Consider the following 19,486-nt stretch of genomic DNA (forward strand, 5'->3'; position numbering starts at 1 on the left):
ATAATCTGCCTAAAACTGGGTTTGGATGAACATGCAGCACACAATGCTCATTAAGGTTGTTCCCTGTCAGTAAACACGCTTGCAGTTTCCTCAACTGTGTCTGTACTTCACGAGAATCTGAAAATGTTTTCATGTTTACTGATTTAATTCTTGTTGGTTCCTAATGCTGGAAGATGAGTTACACTGTTTGCTTGTGATTAGTTGCTCAGGATTTTGTTGTGTCGTCATACCCCTGCCCCCCTTTCCCTAGCTTGGAGAGTTCTTGCTCTCCTAGTAGGATGTTATCAGAGCCCATGAGGACTACGAAGTCCAGTGTAAGTAGTGAACAAGGCTGGAGTGGTAGAACTCAGCGCTTTCTTAACCAGTGCTTTGCTAGGGTCTCTGAAATACCTTCCTTGCTGTGCTGGATGGGAATCCTCCCCAGGAGAACACTGCTCTGTGCTGAGAGCAGGAGCTGGCTGTGCCAGCAGCCAGGATGCAAAACAGACAGCTTCAGCCTTGCAGCTCTCACTCAGCAGGTCTGACGTTTATCCCTTGTCCCTCCTAATTTTGCTATCATTTTGCAGTACCAGAGGCATTACCTCCCAGGGCAAGAACAATGATAAACAAGTGCATTTAACTTGTGACCTAAACTCTTTCGAAAGACCTCCCCAAAGGTCTTGGTATTAATTGGGAGTGCTGGTGAGATGCTGTTTTATGTCGTTAGGAAAAGCAGTTTGTTTTCCTCCAGCTGCTAGGCACACAACATGCATGAAGATTTAATATTTAAGATTTAAATTGAAAGGGCAGCTTTAGCTTTTGTAGCCTATAAATCATGGTTTCAATGGAATGAGTAATTATGCACAGTAGTCAAATTGTCTCAGCTGTTACCATATTTCCTATTGTACCAAACCATCTGCTTTTTGGGATGATGTTACAGTGCCATCTGGAGATTCAAAATGCCCATGGGAATACAGTCATTGTTTCTCTCTAGCTTCTACTTTCTGTTTGCTCTCAGGGATCACACAGGTCCTGTTTAATCACGAGGCAACACCTGGGTTACCACAGAGCATTTTACAGGCACGTGGAATGGGCACAGGGACAACAAGGCCCCTCTCAGCCCAGCTGCAGTCTGGAGCTACGCAGCCTGGTGTAGCCTCCAGGCTAGTGCCCGGTCTGACCAGGGTCCTAATTCCCAATGCTTTTCCTTCCAGGCATTCTTTTGTCTCCAAAATCTATTTCCCTGTGCCCCACAAGCCTGGGACCATGCCAGGCAGCATGGACACAAGGTGTGTTGGCTCAGGGAGGTGCCGGCATGCAGGAAGCAAATCCCTGCTCACCTGGAGCGCTGCGAAGCACCTGAGGGAGGTTCTGGTCTCCTACTGCTGCAGCACTAACCCATCAGGTTACAGCAGTTGTCAGGTGCTTGAGCAGAAGCAAGTCCTAAAAATATGTGATTTCTAGGGTAGAAAAGATGTGGAAAAGATGCTTCAGAGTTTTAGAAGGAGTCAAATTATTCTAATAATTGAAAGTTGCTGATAGGCTTTTCTGTATTCAGTTGGTTTCTGCAGCCGGTAAAGCTGCTCAGCAAAGAACTGAAATGTCATTAAGCCTGTTCTTTCTCACCTGTTCTTTCTCTGTGTCATTAAAAATAAATGCTGGCCATTCACACTGCTCTGAAAGAGCAAATCCTGTGAGACCAAATGAATCTCTCCTTACATCCTGATGTACACCGTGCCCCGGGAGCTGACCCCCAGGGTCTCCAGGCTGAGTGAGAGCTGCCGCGGGAAGGCGGTCTGGTGTTTCTGCACTGGACTGGAGGCTTTCACCAAATTCATATTTGTAGCTGCTCCACCAAAGCAGAGCGTGCTAACCTGGCTGGGTGGCCAAAAGTCCCCTCTGTCTGTGCCTTCCCTTTTCTTATCCAGTTATGCAAGGGTGCTGTCTTCCAGTATCTCCTGATACCGGAACCAAAAGGATTCATTTATTTTGGCAGATCTCTCCTCCCCAAGGTGTGTTACACAGAACAGTCTGTCTTGCACCTCGGAGTTAGCTGCTGCCAGGCTGGAGCCAGCTTGAGATGAAGCGCTGGGGCCAACTGCTTTGGCTGTCAGTCTGTAAGAGCAAGATAACTGAAACGGCAAAAAGCAGAGCCCTGGGTGGATCCTGCCTTGGTTTAGCTTAACAAAATAAAATGTGATTGCTTCTGTCTGTAAATCCATCAGAAGAGAGAATTGTTTGATCTAAAAAGCAAAATCGGCATGAGCTGGAACTAGAAGAAAGTTCCCACTCCGCAGAGGAGTGAAGTTTGGCATCAGCTACGGAATAGAAGGGAGGAGAGTGAGAAACTATTTTTAAGATTAAAACTGATAAATCGGCGATTAATCAAGTGACCACCAACAACAGAGGTTTGGACTCAGTGATTCAATACGTCCCCTCTAGACGTTTCTCATGACATGTTATTTGGATTCAGAGCATAAATGTAAAAGGGTTGGGATCTTTCTGGAGTTTTCTGCTTGTTTCAGGAGAGTGTGTGCTGTTAGAGGAAATGGCTGCCAGGGATACTTTTCTAATGCTAAATCAGAAAACAGCAAACAACGAGGGACTGTTAGAGATGTTCTGACTTTGTTTTAGTGCAAATATTTTAGCAAATCTGCAGTGGGTGAATGAGCATCGTGTGAGATGTAATCATCTGGAACAAATCAGGTTTTGGGAGGTCAAGTGGTGTGAGCAAGGTAGGGGTTCTGGTATTTCCACAATTCCCCACGTATACGCATGTCTCTGGGAGAACATGGGAAGGTGAATAAATACGTGGACTGTTTATTTGCTTAGAGATGCAAATCTGGATTCTGGAGCCTGAACACAGGAAAGTCTGTGGGCAGGTAACTGATGCTTCCAGTTCAGTGAAACCTGTCCCTCTGAGCACTCCTTGTCCCGGGCTGGCTGTTAGCCAGGAGCAGTCTCGATGGGCTGGTTACGTTATGCATAGCCCCCTTTCAGTTCTGCTGATAATCCCTGCTTGGCTGCGTTGTACATCTTTGGAAACAATCAATGAAGTTAATTTCTGATTCCAGCAGAAGAAAGTACAGCAAGTACGTTTTTCTTTGATTTCTTTTTTCCTCATAATGTGGTTTCAGCTCCTTTGTGGTTTTAAAAGAAGTCTAAGAAGGTAGATTCATATATGTGGCTCATACTGCCAGTGCCAATGCTTGATAGTTGGGTTTTGGAAAATGCGGGGTTTTTCTGCACTTGACAACGATATAAGAAAAAAAAAAGCATTCACATTTTGTGCTAGGCATTTTGATAGAATTTGTAGGCTGAAGAAAAGAGAGAGATCTGAAGTCTAACCCACTGCTGATGAAGGAGGGCTTTCTGTATGCTAGAGTGAAGGATTGTGCTTTTTCGTACTGCCAAGAAATTTTTCTTGAATGAGTAAACCTCTGCTGTCTGCAGTGGAATTTAAACTGGCACGGAGCTTACCTGCTCCTTCTCACAAGAGACATTTCCTTTGAGTCAGCTGTATTAAGTTGTGCTGTGGCACTAATGAGGCCTCTTGAGCATTATTTGACGCTTACAAAACAAAATTGTGATCAGTTAAGTGCAAATGAATTGGTACTAGCATATGTGTCTGAAAGCAACCCAGTTACAGAGCTAAGCAGGGTGATCAATGCCAGCGCTGCCTCTCCCCAGCACTCCTGGAGGCTTGATGCAAGCGGTTGTTCGGCTTCCAGGTGGAGCATCAGGAGCAATAAGGATCAGGTGGAAATCTAGAAATCGTAATCAGGCCCCCTGACAACTGCTGCAAGAGGCCTCGCCGCCGTGAGGAGAAGGCCCGCAGCAGCCTGCCTGCTCTCCTCAGGCTTGGGCTCACTGGTCACTGGTGGTTGGTTGTGCTTCTTGGCAATTTCTATATTCATATCACCCAGACGAAAGGAAGGAATGCCTCTTTGTGTCGTGTGCCGGCCTCTGAAGTTCGGCAGAGGCCCACAGTGGGCCTTGGGGTGGTTCAGCATTGCCGTGATCAGAAAGAAAACCTCTATCCGTGACTGGATGCTGTCTCATGACAACAAAACCAGAAAGCTTTGTTAGTTTTCTGTGCAAAAGACAAGCTGAGGTCTGGTCCTTCAGCCCCTGGTGGTGGATGCCCCCGTCGATCTTTTCAGCCCCTTGCTCTGGAGCAAGCCCTGAACGCTGGTGCTGGAGGAGGGCGGCCCCAGGGAGGGCAAAACCGCAGGGTCTGGGTGTTCATTGCAACACTTAAACCAAGCTGATGGAAGGGCAGCGAGTGAAGGATAACTTTAGGGTTTTTCAAGCAACAAATTCACCTTTACTTAGCTAAAATCAATCCCAAATCAGTAATGGCTTTCTACCCAAATGGCAGGTCAAAGACATCAGGATCTCTTCTGAACTGGGGGGAAGGAACCCGATCTAATTGCCCTAACTCAGACAGGCACGGATTGCGTGTGGTTAAGGAGTTGCCTCTGGTGTTGCCTAAGGTACCCCTCCTTGCTCCTCTTCTGGGACTGTGCAGGATAAAGCCATTTCTCTCCTTCATTCTGTCCTTTTCCTTGGTTAGTGAATGCACATCAGCAGCAGGTGATGCTGGCAGATCAGAGGCTTGAAAAAAAGCATTTTTCTCTTTTATAGACTTTTTGTGGAGGAAGAATTTCTTGTCAAAGTCCTTTTTGTTCTTAAAAGATAATCAAAAGAACTCATGAATAAGTAGTCAGAGGCTTGAATCTTCCAGCTTTCTGTGCCACCAATTCAAAGGGATTTTCTTAAACTCCCTAGGTTTGCTCATCCCACATAGAATCACTTGTAAGGCTACCGGAGTAAGCACTTGTCTGCCTCTGGTCTGCAGTGCGGGATGCCGTGTGTCCGTGCTCTTTGGGGCACGTGTTGGCTACCGCTGAGCAGGGGCAATTGCTGCGAACAGGATCGGACACCTGCAGGTGGGGACAGAGCCTGGGCGTCTGTGCCAGGCGGTGTTTCTGAATGTGGGAGAAAGCTGTCGGTTTTTTGTGCCCGTCAGCCTGTGCTCTGTGAAGGATCGGTGCTGTGGTTAGGTGGTGTTTTGCTCTGGTTCAGCTTTCAAAACTGGTTGATGGGTAAAAGTTTGAGGAATGGCTCAAGGTGGCCGAACAAGGGAGGAATCAGCTGTGTTCATAACCACAGGGCTGGAAACTTCCCTCTCTGTTTTGGCACGGTTTTTTTTGACAGACTGCTGGAAAAAAAAGCAGGGTTGATCAGGCCAGCTCCCAGAGGTCAGCTGAGGCTCCAGACCTTCCTCTGGGTTCAGCCGGGGCAGGCTCGTAGCTGCATTTTGGAGGAGTGAGGTCCCTTGCCCTGGAAAAGACATGGAGCTGGCACCAGTGCAGCAGGGAGGCAGGCATTGATCTGGGTCCCCAAGCTGCAGTTGTCCTCTTTGCTTGCACGTAACTAAGCCAAACTTGTTCCTGAATTTACTTGAGTTGCCCAGATAAACAGGTTAAAATGTTATGCTCTGAAGCCTTATACTTGTAAGCTTTTTTGCAAGAGTTTGCTGGTATGTGCTGTTAGCCTCCATGGAGCTGATGTCAGGGTATCTGGCTACAGTCTTATGCTGAAGATTAATGAATTAATATATGTGGAGGCATAGGATGGGGACGGGGAAGTGTTAGCTGGCAGTAACATCACTTAGAATTATTAGATGAGGGCTTCGTGCGACAGAAGGCATGAGCTACCTTTCCAGGTTGTCTTGTAAAACAGGAATTAAACGCTGCTGAAAACACTGTTAAAAATGTTGGTAATGGTGAACCAAGTCTATGAGATGCTTAAGAGGAAATGGCAGCCTGAATTATTTTAATTTCTTCAGCTGCACAGCTTGTACATCCAGAACACTGTGGGAACGGGGATGCGATTTGTGTAATTGCTCTCTTTGGGCTTGTAGAGTTTTGCAAATGAACCTTTACAGAGCTGGGGTGGTTTTTTGATTATTTTTTCTTGTTTTGGTTTTTCAACAGGAATGTCCTAGTGGGGTTGTTAATGAAGAGACATTCAAACAGATCTATGCACAGTTTTTTCCTCATGGAGGTAAGCAGAATACTTTGTGAGGTTTATCGAAGCATGCCTTAACATTCATTATGGCCAACTGGCTGCAAAACTACTATTTTGTGCTAGAAATAAAACTACTTCGGATAATCTGTGCTAGAAAAGTTAATTGAGCTTAAGGTCTGCAGGATCTTAAAAACACAAACAGCAGTGGAAGAAAATTGTTTTAGGCCCTTTGAACAGTTATTTCACAAGGGCATAGACAAAGCCACTTCAGAGATTGCTAGTTGTTGTCAGCCCTTTATTCTCTGCTAAACTGCTCTGCTCTGAGAAACTGGGGACTGAGTCTGTTTTCTATACTGACGTTCTGGGTAGCAGAAAGGTAAATGAATTGCCTCAGTGTGCTTGTGCTTCCCTGCTGTTGGACTGCTGTGAATGTACTAGCTAGCACAGAAGGATTTCAGACCTAATTTTGGCCTGCAAATTAATAAAAACTTCCCTGACATTTTTGGTGCAGTTCTTAGTTGATGTGCGAACACCTAACTCCTTGAAATGATCATTTCTGGTGTTAGTGTGACTAAAGCAAGGTCACTTCATGCACTGGAATATTGAAGTATCGCATTAAAACTCACAAATAATGCATGTTTTTGCCTTTTAAAACTGTCAAGAATCTGTAGGATCTTTTAACTGGTTATGTCCTGTGGAGATATTGTTCTCCAACTGAATGAAGTAAGTGATGGGTGTGCAGCCCCCCCCACCTCTCCCTTACGGTTTGTGTAACCTTAGTGTTATAAATTCAGAGGTATCAGATTTCTCAAAGACTATCTTTCACTTCTATGGCTTGCATGGATTAACTTGTGCATCCCAGAGATAGTGAAGTACCTCTGACTTACTAGAAAGTGTCATCCTGGCTGTGACGTGTCTGTTACACCCTGCTCCTCTCCTTGACAGGTTTTTGGTTTTACAAATCTGTCACCAGATGTTACCAGTGGTCTGGTATTTCTTAATGTGTGTTATATGCTATTGAAAAGCACAAAACAAAACAAAAACCTTCTCGTTTAGCATTTTAGATAATCAGTTTATCTTAATAAGACTTATTTTGTGGGAGTGTCCCTCTAATAAATCTGTCTTTTCTTGTAGAGCTATTTTATTTCTGAATCCTTCTCTTAAAAATGAAGTAGCTAGGGTTTTTTTCCTCGAGTCCGAGGTACTCTATCTATATGGATGACAGTAACTTAAGTATTTAAGTTTTCTGCACACTTTTACAGATTTGAATAATGTGGAAATATTTAGTGATTTCATAGAGATGGGAGCAAGGAGGTGCTGGGTCATTCCACCTGACTGCGGGCACAGCGCAGGGCACCAGGCTTCCCGCAGGCACCCCTACGCGGCCTGTGAAGACTCAGGCTTGACTAATGCTGTGCTCTAGAGGCAAAGAACAGGGGAGACGAGAGAGCATGGCTGTTCAAACAGCAATGAAATAATTATGTGGATCTAATGTCACTTACTTCCATCTTCAAAAGGTGGTCTATAGGAACCCAGAGAGTGCTGTGAGTTGCAGAGAGCAGGCCGGTAAAGGTCTCAAGTTCACAATTTTTATTTTTTTTCTGCATACCATTACTGCTTTCCCTGGGTAGCAGCTGGCCTTCATGTGGCCATAGGAGCTGTTCTTCTCAATAGAAAAGCTTTTCTGAAACCACCACCTTAAGAATGGAAAGGATGAAGAAGTCTCAGATGAGATCGTTCTCTAACAGCCGTGGGCCAAACTCGTGTTACTGGAACTAGATCCCGCTGGGGCTGGACAGTCCCCGGGGACCTCTGCTGTATTTTACACAAAGCAGGAGGCAGAGTAAGGAAGCACAGGCAATTCAGTCCCTCTTCTGGTGCTGTTCCTGCTTTTCCTGCTGAATCTAGTACTACATTTGCCTCAAGATGTGCTTACAGGCTGGTTTTTGCTGATTCTTTCAAGTTCAGCTCCGTTAACCAGGTCATGTCCACCGTAATACAAGATTTTGCATCCAAAGCTGTTTTAAGCGTGGTGGTGCAGGGTATACACGAGTCCGCATTAATACTTACCAGCTCATAGAATATCTGGCGATGCTATGCAGTTCGTTTTTATCCTGAAAGAAAACGAGGTCATGAGCGTTGCCTGGAGTATTGGAGCATAAGACCGAACTGTTGTACCGATCAGTGCCCTCTGTGTTTTTCAGATGCCAGCATGTATGCCCATTATCTCTTCAATGCCTTTGACACTGCACAAAATGGCTCAGTGAAGTTTGAGGTAATTGTTTTGCATGTTGTTTTGATGCCTCTTCTCTCCGTCTTGTCTTTTAGCTTCTCCATCCGTTTTTCATGGTAGGCTGGTAGGATTTCCTGGGTTCTGTGCCAGAGGTCTGGCTAAAACCCGCTGATGGTTTAAGTTCTTATTTAGTTTAATAAAGGCTTTCAGTGCAGAGGGTGTTGCATGCTTCCATTTACTGAAGAAACATGCAGGTCACGTTAGTCAGTGCCACAGCAAGTGTTAATCCCAGAGGGAGAAAATGCAGAGATTTATGAGAAAACATAGGTCAAGAATGGTCCTGTATGGAGAGAGACCAGCGAGTGGCACAGATAACGTGGATGGCAAAGAGAGGCCAGTAAGTCTTGTGCTTTCTGCAGCTACCATGCATTGGGTTACATTGGTATGTTCCTGGAATATACTACATATTTTTGAGCTTATTTGAGATGTTGAACAAGGCTTTCAGCTAGCTGGGCCCTAAGGAAACCCAATCCACCCCTTAACTAAAAGGCTTGTGGCTAAGAATAGCTGTCCTTATAGAGCTCACACGCCCAGTGGTGGGGGTGCAGGTGGCAACAGAGGGAGATGCCAAGTCATAGACCGGTGAAGAATGAGCTTCGTGGTTTTGAAGGCAGTTTACTGAGATGATAAAACTGGAAATCATTGGCAGTCCTGCTTTTGCCACCAAACTGCCAAGATCTCCATTAGTTTCCAGGTGCAACTGAGGAAAATATTTCATTTATCGAATGTAAAGTGGGAATGTTGCCACATGCATATGTGCATCTCTGTAGCGATGGCTGCAGTGGGAGTTTTGCATATGGCAGCTGCTCAGAAGAACATCGAGAGACTTCCAGAAACCTAAATAGACTGAGGCACAGCAGAATCCTTAGGCAAGGATTAAAAAAAAAAAAGTGCTGAGCTTTCCTTCCTGGCAAACCTGTCTCGTTAGTGATTGTCAAATGCAAGCATTTTGTCCCCTTTTTTGTATAGTTCAGCAAATCTTAATTCCTCTGAGCCATGGTAAAAAGGAGCAGAGTGGTGCGCTGCCCCATGCAGAGCCAGCAGAGGTAACATAGGGAGGACTCGGTACGTTAAATGAGGTACCAAGAGTGGTACAGTTGTTCTAGTTTGAAGCTCTGCCTCCTGGACTAATAAATCCCTGTAGCGATGCTGCTTACGGTGCCTGAGCCATTGTGCAGTAGAAACAATAAATCAAAGTTATTGGAAGCAGTAACTTCACTGTAAATGAAAAATACAATTAAAATGCTGTGTCCCAGACTGAGTAATTAGTGGTGGGAATCGCATCTGGTCAAATCTGTTGCATTTTGCCAGAGGACAAAACCTGAGGCTCCCTGCATTACAGAGGAGCCTGGGACCTTTCCATCCCTTTCCAGGTGGGCACAGAGAAGCTGCTGGATCTTCCTCCTCCTTTGCCCAACCCACTCTTGGGCTGGGGGGTAGAAAGCATCAGCTCCTGCTGATGCAGTTGAAATCCAGCAGCGTTTAACCAGGAGGCAGCAGTCTGCATGGCTGCTTCCTGCAGCAGCCCATTGCTAGGAGGAGGATTGCATTGGAGCATCTAGCGATGCTCTTAAAAATCAGACATGTTCTTAGCCTACGTCTGTGCAGAATTTAGAGTTTGGAGCTGATAAATTGGGATGGGTAGCAAGGAAGTGGTCCCAGCTCCTGGCTTCATGCGTCCCGTGCTGCTCCTGGCAAGTCCAAGCAGTCACAGCTGTAATGGACCTCAGGACCTCAGTCTGCCTGACTGGGACTGGGTCTTCTCTTAAGCCCTCACTGTTTTCAAACCCCTTGCCCCAAGGCTTGGGGGATTTGAGGCTGCAGCACCTCTTAGGTCTTCCTGCTCTCTGAGCCTTGCTCAGCTGCCTGATCCATTTCATCAGCTCAGCCTTTACAGTGGCTGCAGTTGAGTAATTGAGGACTCTTGGGGTTTTCCCCTCAGACCTTGGGGGGTCTACCCTACCTTGGGGTAGTCCCCTCAGACACATTTATTAACACTGCTCTGGTCATCTTATGGGTGGTGCTGTGTCCACTGAGTTCAGTCAGAGAATACAGCTATCCTAAAAAGATCCGTCTTTTGACTGTCATTATGAAGAAGGTGAGTTAGAAAAGGATGTTAAGAAAATTTCTAATTTCTCTCTCTGCCTCAAACCAGGATTTTGTGATGGCACTGTCCATTCTGCTGCGGGGAACAGTTCATGAAAAGCTAAGGTGGACGTTTAATCTGTATGACATAAATAAGGATGGCTATATAAACAAGGAGGTAAGGCTGCTTCTGACACGTGCAGTTGATTTGTGAAGAGCTGACTTCTGTTGCATAGCACGTTTAATTTTACATGCAACTAATTAAGTGCATACGAGACTGGACTTGAGTATCTGTGCCTAAGTAAAATGCCGTGATCTTGCTTTGCATGATTTTTACATGTTTTTTTCCGTATTATACTGCCTTAATTAAGGCAAAATCTTGCTTACATCTATGAGCAATGCAACCTTTCTGAAGGGGGGAGGGTGATGGTGACAGCAGGTACCTGAGGCATGAGGAGCTTCTGGCCGTGCTGGGAGGCTGGTGTGGGCTCTCCCAAAGCACTACAAGTCCCCAGCACTGCTTCAAAATCCTGTCTTATCTGGTTTTATCTTCTTGTCTTGTATTGCTTGTTCCCGCTGTGGGAAGCCTTGTTTCTGAGCGTGGAAACCTGAATGTGTTGCAGATACATCTCGGTCTGCTTTCTCAGAACTGTTTTGTGTACCTGGAGCGTTTGCAGTTCCTGCTGCTGCTCACTGAGTCCTGCCACAGCTGGGGTCAAGTGTGGTAAGGGCCAGTGTCCCAGTGACTGCCACAAACACCCCTGGCTTTCTGGGAGGCTTTGGGCCAGGGTTGGTGCTGCAGTGCTCAGGACCAAGCAAGCAGCTGAGGACCGTCCCCAGGAACTCCTATGTCACAGCACCCATCCTGCAGTGCTGCCCAGCCAGAGGAGGGAACCGGGCACTGCAGGAGCCTCCGCCACAGCTGTGCCAAAGCTACAGCACTTGGTTTTGGGGTTAACTCATATCTGGTGATGCATCTGTCTGCATGCGTGTGTATAGGCCTTCTTGGGAGTGACAGCAGGTATGAGCTTGAGGTCTGTGCTGTTCCATAATAGGAGAGGTTGAAGAAAAGGGCAGTAAAAGAAATAAATGTGCTATCAGTTCTACTAATTTCCCTGTTGTGCTTTTGCTGTCATGTCACTACTACAGGAAATGATGGATATAGTAAAGGCAATCTATGATATGATGGGAAAGTACACGTATCCAGTGCTCAAGGAAGATGCTCCGAGGCAGCATGTAGAAGTGTTCTTCCAGGTACTTGATTTCTGATGATGATTTGTTAACTCTTGAGCTATTCATTGATATCTGTTCCCCGCTATGCCTCCCAAAACAAACCCTAGCAGCTGTCCAGCCTAATTCAGTGTCAGCTGAATTCCTGAGTCCAAGGTGCTCCGGTTGTCTTAACCCAGCCCTTTGCAATGGGATATAATGAATCCAGCAGTCTGCAGCCTCTGCACATGTCATAGTCCTTTTGTGATTCTTCTCTCAACTGCACGTAAAGAGAAACAGGAATATGGGTGCTGGTTAGCAAGGCTGTGTAGAAATAGATGATAATATGGGCAGAGGTTGCTGTATATGTTAAGGAGGGAATAGGTGGAGATGTCCTCAAAAGTTCTCCAAATACCAGAGTAAACAAGTCCTTAGCTGTCAGCGAATTTAAGCAGTGACACTGAGTCTGTAATCCAGGCTTGTCACGGGTCCTAGATTTATTCCAGTTGCATCAAATGTTATAGTATTATAACTGCAGTGTTATCTGTGGAAACAAAAAAATGTTTGTTCTTATTTTGCAGAAAATGGATAAAAACAAAGATGGTGTTGTAACTTTAGATGAGTTTATTGAATCGTGTCAGGAGGTAAGGACAAAATTCTTAACTGCAATGAAAAGTCTAACTCACGCCAGAGTGTTTGTTTTCACTTTGTCCAAACTCCATTTGAAGGAGATGCTGCTCAAGATCTCGGGTTTCCTTTGCTCTCTGGGAAAAATAAAAAACAGCTTTAAGATTGGTGGTGCCTTGTGAAGCAAGCAACCGATCAGGGAAGCAGGGTTGGACTGATCGCAAGAGAGGTCCCCTTCGTTTCCAGTACTGGTAGCCAGTGCAATTCACGCAGGAAAATAAAAGCAGTACCTGATTCTGTGACAAGTACATAACTCTTGAGAAAGCTCATGGTGCCCTTAGCCTTCCCCAGTATTATTTATTTATTTATAAGAGGCTGGCACAGTCTCAGCATGCTGCCCCTGGACGTTGTTACCAGGTACTCTGTTGCTGGAACTGTCGAGAGCCCAAGGTCTCTAAAAACCTTGTAATTATAGCATTGACTTATGAAACTAGTTGATATTTTCGAGGTCAAACATTAAAAGCAAATGCTATCATCATAGCAGTAGGTTTTTTTCTGCTTTGGGAATGAGCTTTCTCTTGCAAATTCCATACGTTAAGTTGGCTGTGATAAATATTGGCTGGTATTTATAGCACTGGCACAAAGACAAGCATCTGCATTAACATGCAATTGCCCAAGTGTCTGTTGTTTTAGACTGTAATTAACTGTGTGAATGTTTGATCAGAGATACATCTTCTATTTAATGAGTACAATAATGGCCTCTGCGTTTTAGGAAGCTTACACTGGTGCAGGTAATTGCAATACCAGCCTTCCTGTGCATTTTACTTTCCCAGGAGAATTTTTCCTGTTCTGCAGTCAGACGTGAGCTCTGTACCTGAGCAATGTACCCCAGGTTGCTAGACTGGCTTCCCACCCATCCTGCATTACGTCTGGCTCTGGCAACATGCAGGGCTCTCTCAGGAAGGGATTTCAGGGGTCAGATCCTTGGTAGCAGATGCATAATGCAAGTCTAACTTGGGGGAGGGGGGTTGTTTGGTTTATTTTTGGCCTCATCTTTAATTTGAGCATTTGTGTTGTGGTTTGTTCTTCATATTCATTATTTGTCTTCAGTATGTGATTAGTGGTCGTAGCGTAGAAGCAGCTTCACTTTGCCTTGAACAGTTGGAGTTTGGGAAATTATTTCTGTGGTACAGGCAAACTGTTATTCTAACTTTTGGAATAACAGTTCCTGGGGAAAAAAGTCGTCGTTGTTTTTGAATATTACTCTGGTTGTTACCTCAAAGTAGAATTTCAGGGCTCCATGAAAGCAATCTGGTATTTCCCTAGTGTGTCTCCAGCTCTCTCGTTTGGATCTACAAACCTTAGAGAGGCTGGGATTTCCCATGCTCTGGTTTTGAGCTGGTGGTGTTTCTGGGAGGAAGCGTTCCTTCAGGGCAGCTTACTTACCAGTTCAAAAGCTGCAATTTCATTTGGGCTTTTGAAGCGTATTAAGCTAAGTACACATCTTCGTACTGGGGATTGGTGCAGCGCAGTGGGCACCGATGCCTGAGGGCTCTGTACAGTCACCAGCTTCGATGCTGGTGTCTGGCTCTCTTCAGTAAAGCACAGCCCGTGCTGAAAGCCGAGCTTATGAGAAAAGTCTGTGCTTGCATGCCTCAAACCAGCTAAGGTGCCAAAGTAAGAGAGGACTGTTCTGCTGAATCAGGACCCAACTACTGACTCAATTTAAGCTCATTGAGGATGAAAAGTGCTGCAGAAGCAAGCCTTGCTGCAGTAGCACCCGCAGAACCCCTCCTGTGCCATGCCCAGGTAGGAGTTGTGCTCATCACTGCTGAAAATGTCTTCTCATTGCTTTCAGGATGACAATATCATGCGATCCTTACAGCTCTTTGAGAACGTGATGTAGCTGTGTCTGGAGAGCGCTGGAGGAGTCAGAGACTGTGTGTGTAACAAAGACCTCCTTTCTGGGTGAAAGCTTTTTACAGTTCAGCCATGGTTGATTCGGCCAGTGTGTGAGGATTTTGTATGACATCTCCAACCAAATGGCAACCAATTGCAACTGATCCCATCTCTCCTGCCCAAGAGACGTCGGTGGACCTTTATTTCGTTTTGGAAGCATGCAAATCCTTTAATAAAACCTGACAAGAGAGCTGCTGCTCGAAGTTCTATGAGTAATATACACCCTTCTGTTTGCTAGCCACAAGTCCTGCTTTAATCTAGCAAGCTTGATTACATATGATAGCACATGTTATAGCTTACTCAGTCATCTATTACAAGTGAAAAGCTCAGTCCATACTACCACACGGCAAAATATGTTATGAATGCCTTGCCGTTAATCTGCTTTGACAAAAAAAAATCAAATCTACCAGGGCAATCTGTAGAAATGAACAGTAAATGTACACAGGATGTTAACAGCCCATGTAGCCAGTATCCCCATTTGTGCAGAGATCCTGCTTCTCTTCTCACATGCACTGGTGCCACCATGCTGAGTTTGGTGGTTATTCCTGAACACGTCAACTAGAGGAACTTCATGCCAGGGTTAGCCAGAAAGGAGCAAAATGTGTTGTACGTAAATTTCAAACTACAGAACAAATCCTGCTCAGTGATGGTAAGTTCTTGCAAGATCAGGCAGGTTTAAAAGGGCGGGTGCAGGAAGACAAATACCTGCTCTGGTCCCAGCCACCCTCTGCAGTCCCAGCACGTAGTGGGACACGAAGTGATTCTCCAGTGTGCGTCTCAGCAGCACCATGCAATGGTCCTTTGGCTGTACTTAGGCGCATGCTTCCTAGACGCCTCATTTGAATGCTTGTATTTTTACACTGGATGTTAAAGAAAAGTGTTCTTCACTTTATGGATTTATTTAAGCTTTCCAATTTTACTTAGGGCAGAAGAAAGCCTAGGTGAGGCAGCTGTGTTTCCACTTAAGGACCTTGGCATCCACAAAGTGCCCTGTAAGATTAATTGGCGTTACTTGGTTGACATTAGTGTCAGAATCATCTGCCCGCCCCACGTGTCCCTGTGGGTAATTTAATCTTTATCAAAATCTTTATCGTACAAGGCAGTTGCATGACTTGTAAGGAAATAGGACTTGCACTAATGCCATGTAGAGCATTGGGTTGGGGGGTTGATGGTTTGTTTTTCCAATAGTAAAACAGAAAAAAAATCAAGTAATGGATTTATACCAAGGCTGGATTGTGCCCGGTAGATCCTCAGCTAAGGAACATGTCAGAGCCAGATTTGCAAAGGACTCTAAGAAAGGTAACACACCAGAGTGCTGTCGCAGTTTCCAGGTGGCTGATGGTTGAGAAATGAAGGGAAGGAGCAAACATCTTTGCCAGCTGCTCGAACCACACACAAAAGAGAATCCCCTGCCATAGTCCAACATCACTCCTGTCCAGTAAGCATATATTTTTATTATATCAGATACTATATTACAATTATACTGTTGGCACTGAAGATATATTTTAAATATGATGTAAGTGGAAGCTTTTTATAACACAATATATAGAATGCCTAATTTCTGTAGCCCTATGTTTTATAAAAATTTAATCTATTGAAATATTCCTGATGATAGAAGTAGGGTCTGATCAGTACTAGTGTAATACTCTGCTTATTCCTCAAGATGGGACATTTTCCCCTTTTCCTGTGCTTCTGCATACACTTCTATGTGGTCCTTCACCATATTCCATTGAGTTGACCAGTGGTCATCGAAAGCGGTGTTCAGCTGGGAGAACTACATGCACGCAGGAATATGGCACCTCCGTCTGTCGTGTTTATTGCCTTATGCAAATACCATTCATTCCTTCCAGCAAGGACAGGGAGCGCAGCAGCTCCAGTAGTGTGCTGGGATTCACATAAGCGATGCAGTGCTGTGAAGTAGCTTTGTCCTCTGGCTGTGCAGTGTTGTCTATTCGGTTTTTATTTAATAGGCACTCGATAAAGACATCGGTTATAGCTGAAGTAATGCGCAACACTTACACCGTTCCTTCACGATTTTTCTTGCAATCACTTTAACAAGTGACACAATTTGATCTAATAAGTGACCTGCTTTTTTCCTCCATCCCTAAAGACCCTCTGTGTTGTCAGTCTAAGCAGGTAACTTCATCAGTTAAAAAAAAAAAAAAAAAAAAGCTTTTGTATTGAGCTAGCACAGTGCCTTCCTCTTCTCACAGTGATGCTCCAGATGTGCACATGAGATGGCATGTGTAGCCTGAAACATTTTCAGAATTTGACCGTGCCCTTTACAAAAGAACAAAAACATGGGTAGTGGTGTGATACTGTGGTCCCTTGGGGTTAAATTAATTTCCTTAGTCACTCAGATGGGTTTGCTGAATCCAGGCTACTGGTAGTGACCACTGGTCGTGGTATCTCCTCTTCTGCTCAGCTGTGGCTGTCTGCAGTTCCCAGTAACCATGGGGCTGTGCTAGGCAGAGGGAGATGCTGAAAGCCACGCTGGCCCTGATTGTGCCCTTGAGGCATAACTAGCTTCAGCTGTGGTCCTGCAGGATCCCAGGACCTGCCTGCACATACCCGGTGTTGGGGCCTCGGCTGCTACCTCTCTGCTCCCCTTGGAGTCTGCTGTAGCGGAGATGGAAGGATGTGCCAAGTACCACACGTAGCAGTATTTCACGTAGTTCTAATTGTAAATTCTGGCCATGACAGTCATTGCCTTTGTGGAACCACTTGTTATCCTGTGGTTGTCTGTGATCCCACTCATTCCAGCCAGAGCCTTGTGTGCATCAGTGCCCAGAAAGCCTCTGGGTTTTCTGCGAGCAGCATCGATGTACATGGCACGTGTGCTCCAGCCAGCAGATGACAAAGATCCAGTGACTGTGAGAGAGTCGTACTCTGCATGGAAATGTCTTTGGGTTTGCTTTTTATGTTCTCGGTGAACGTTAGTTTGTAAGCTTGCAAAGCCTCCCGTCACTCATAAATGGGGCTTGCAATATTTATGGCAAATACTTAGTACTACGGCTTCCTAAATAAAACATAGTACGCTACGCTAATCTCATGCCATCGTAAATCCTACTGCCAGCACGTGGAAGGGAGTTGCGCTGCTGGCTCCTAAGTTACAGTTAGGCTATCTGTCAGTGCTATCAGCTGTGCAAATTTTCTCAAAATTGTGAATGTTTAAATAATGTCTGAACTGTAAGACTGACCGTTTCACTAGTTACAAGCATTAATCTGCATTTTCATGCCAGCGTTTTCTGGAAAAGTCTTTCTAACATGCATTTTTGGCAACGATCTGTTGAAAATAGGAATGTGATTAATGCAAAAAGAAAAAAAAAAAACACCCAATGTAACATGTCTGTTATTGTCAGTGTTCGTTTTCTTGTTGCTTCGAATGCATTGCAATGCTGTGCACAACTGCGAGGCGAGCTGTAGGCCTGCGGGCGCGGATATCCCAAGGTTCAGGCGGTGTGGGCAGAGCTTTGGCATTGCCTGGCTGCGACGCGTCAAGAACAGACATCTTCATGTCCGCGCCTGGGCTGGTAAGACGGTAGCAGCAGCCTCACGACCTTTTTTCTTTCCCATGGAAGTGCCGTGAAAGACTTCAGGAAAAGTGCAGATAATACAATTTGTGCTAACTAAAGCCATGTTAATGGAGCGGCAGCGCATAGCTTCACTCTTACAAACTGCCATCAGATAACAGCATTTGTATTAAATTCTGTTGAATGGTTTTAAAAATGTTGCTTTTAATAATAAAAAGCAAGTATCTGTAGGAGGGTGTCCTTTTGTAAGCCCACTATGTATTTTTCTCTGAAGGGACGCTTTCAGGTGAAAAACGTACAGCCAAATCTTTAAAAGCAAGATTCTGTTGTAAACATACCTAGCAGCACAGAGGCTGTTAAACTGCTGAACTCTGCTGTAACATTTACATGCGACTGATTTATGTCCATCACGGGTTCGGGGACACTCTTATATTTGGTGCAGTGGCATACGCCTATCTGATAGTCTGGCCCTTGTAAATAGGAGTTCAAAAATGTTCTACCTGCATCACTGGTAGTATTTTGGAGTAGTAAAAATTGAAATCTTATAGACATCTCTTTTCTCTTCAGCATTTTTTCTTAAGTACATGCAGATGACAGGAAATTAGGCTGAAGAAAACACAAGCACTGTTTTAGAGATGAGAAAAGATAAAACCTGTCAGTGTCCCTTTATCTCTGGTTTGTTGGAAACATCCATTCTGGCACACAGAGAAATGCAGAAGAAATTTTGCTAGACTATGTATATGTGTATATATATACATATATAAAAATTTGCAAAACTCCATTATCTAGGGTACAGTATATCCACCAGCACATCCCAAGACAAAGAACACTGTCTTGCGTACATGCAGAAATGTGAAAATAAAGCTGTCTGTGTGAAACGTGGTCTTGGTGTCACTCCGGTGCCTGAACAGGTTGGTGTCAGCGTTGCACCACCAGCCACTCGCCCCGGCCAGCTCTCAGCCACGCAGGCAGGGAGCAGCCTGGGGACAGCCACCGCTGCCCTTGGAGGCACCCTCGGAGGCGTCAGCCTGCTGGAGAAGACAGCCGTTCCTGTGGGAAATGCCAAACCCGACTTCGTGCTGTTGAAGCTCTAATTCAGCACCTCTCCCTAGCACCCAACTGCACCCAGCTGCTGCAAGACCAGGCATGGTTTGGCTCCAAGGCACGTGCGTATGCTTTTCTTTCATTTTTCAGCATCAGATTTGCTCAAGTGGATATGGGCTGACCATGAGCACGGTCCCCACAGCATCTCTGGGAACTTCCCTCAGGGTGTGGTAGGGGGAGGCTGAGGCATGTGCTGCATCTCAGCCTTTGAAAATAGTTACCTTTGAAGTCGATGTGAGCTTTTTCTTATTGTGAGATTTAATTCTGTTATCTTTGCTCATCTGTGCAGGCCCAGCAAAAGTGGAGAGGGAGGAGGCCTGTCCATGTTGGTGCATTAAGACCTACTTCTCTGCACAAGCAGAAGTCAGTGGCCACCTGGTCCTCTTGTGTTTCAGGCCAGAAGCTGCATCCGAGACAAGAATGCCTAGAGAAACCACACGGCTGCTGGAGAGAGGCTTGTCCCTCTGCTGGAGTGTGAAGTGACTGGCAGCGCTGGGATGGCAGGTACCTGTTGGTCTGCACCTACATTTAATTGAACAAGTTGCCTTGAGGGAAATAATCCCAGAGCATCATCATCACTAAAGCCAAATAGCTGGGATGAAGTGAGAGATCCCAGCCTTAGTGGTGCTGAGCTCTCCCGCTGGAAAGAGCGCAGCTTGTA

The 19,486-nt window shown here is 45.3% G+C and overlaps 1 protein-coding gene across 7 annotated transcripts in view; it reads left to right on the forward strand.

Moving 5' to 3' along the window:
* KCNIP1 (potassium voltage-gated channel interacting protein 1) overlaps nt 1-18,272 on the forward strand; it is a 376,470-nt gene extending 358,198 nt beyond the window's left edge. For all 7 annotated transcript variants that reach the window (XM_035338443.1, XM_035338442.1, XM_035338444.1 and 4 more), the window contains 6 exons: nt 5,982-6,051; nt 8,220-8,290; nt 10,464-10,571; nt 11,543-11,647; nt 12,184-12,246; nt 14,088-18,272. In XM_035338443.1, the coding sequence (XP_035194334.1) occupies nt 5,982-6,051; nt 8,220-8,290; nt 10,464-10,571; nt 11,543-11,647; nt 12,184-12,246; nt 14,088-14,135 (465 nt within the window). In that variant the 3' untranslated portion in view covers nt 14,136-18,272. The remainder of the gene's footprint in view (nt 1-5,981; nt 6,052-8,219; nt 8,291-10,463; nt 10,572-11,542; nt 11,648-12,183; nt 12,247-14,087) is intronic.
* Nucleotides 18,273-19,486: the final 1,214 nt, after the last annotated feature.

Source organism: Oxyura jamaicensis, chromosome 13 (assembly GCF_011077185.1).
Source record: "Oxyura jamaicensis isolate SHBP4307 breed ruddy duck chromosome 13, BPBGC_Ojam_1.0, whole genome shotgun sequence".
Taxonomy (NCBI): Eukaryota; Metazoa; Chordata; class Aves; order Anseriformes; family Anatidae; genus Oxyura; species Oxyura jamaicensis.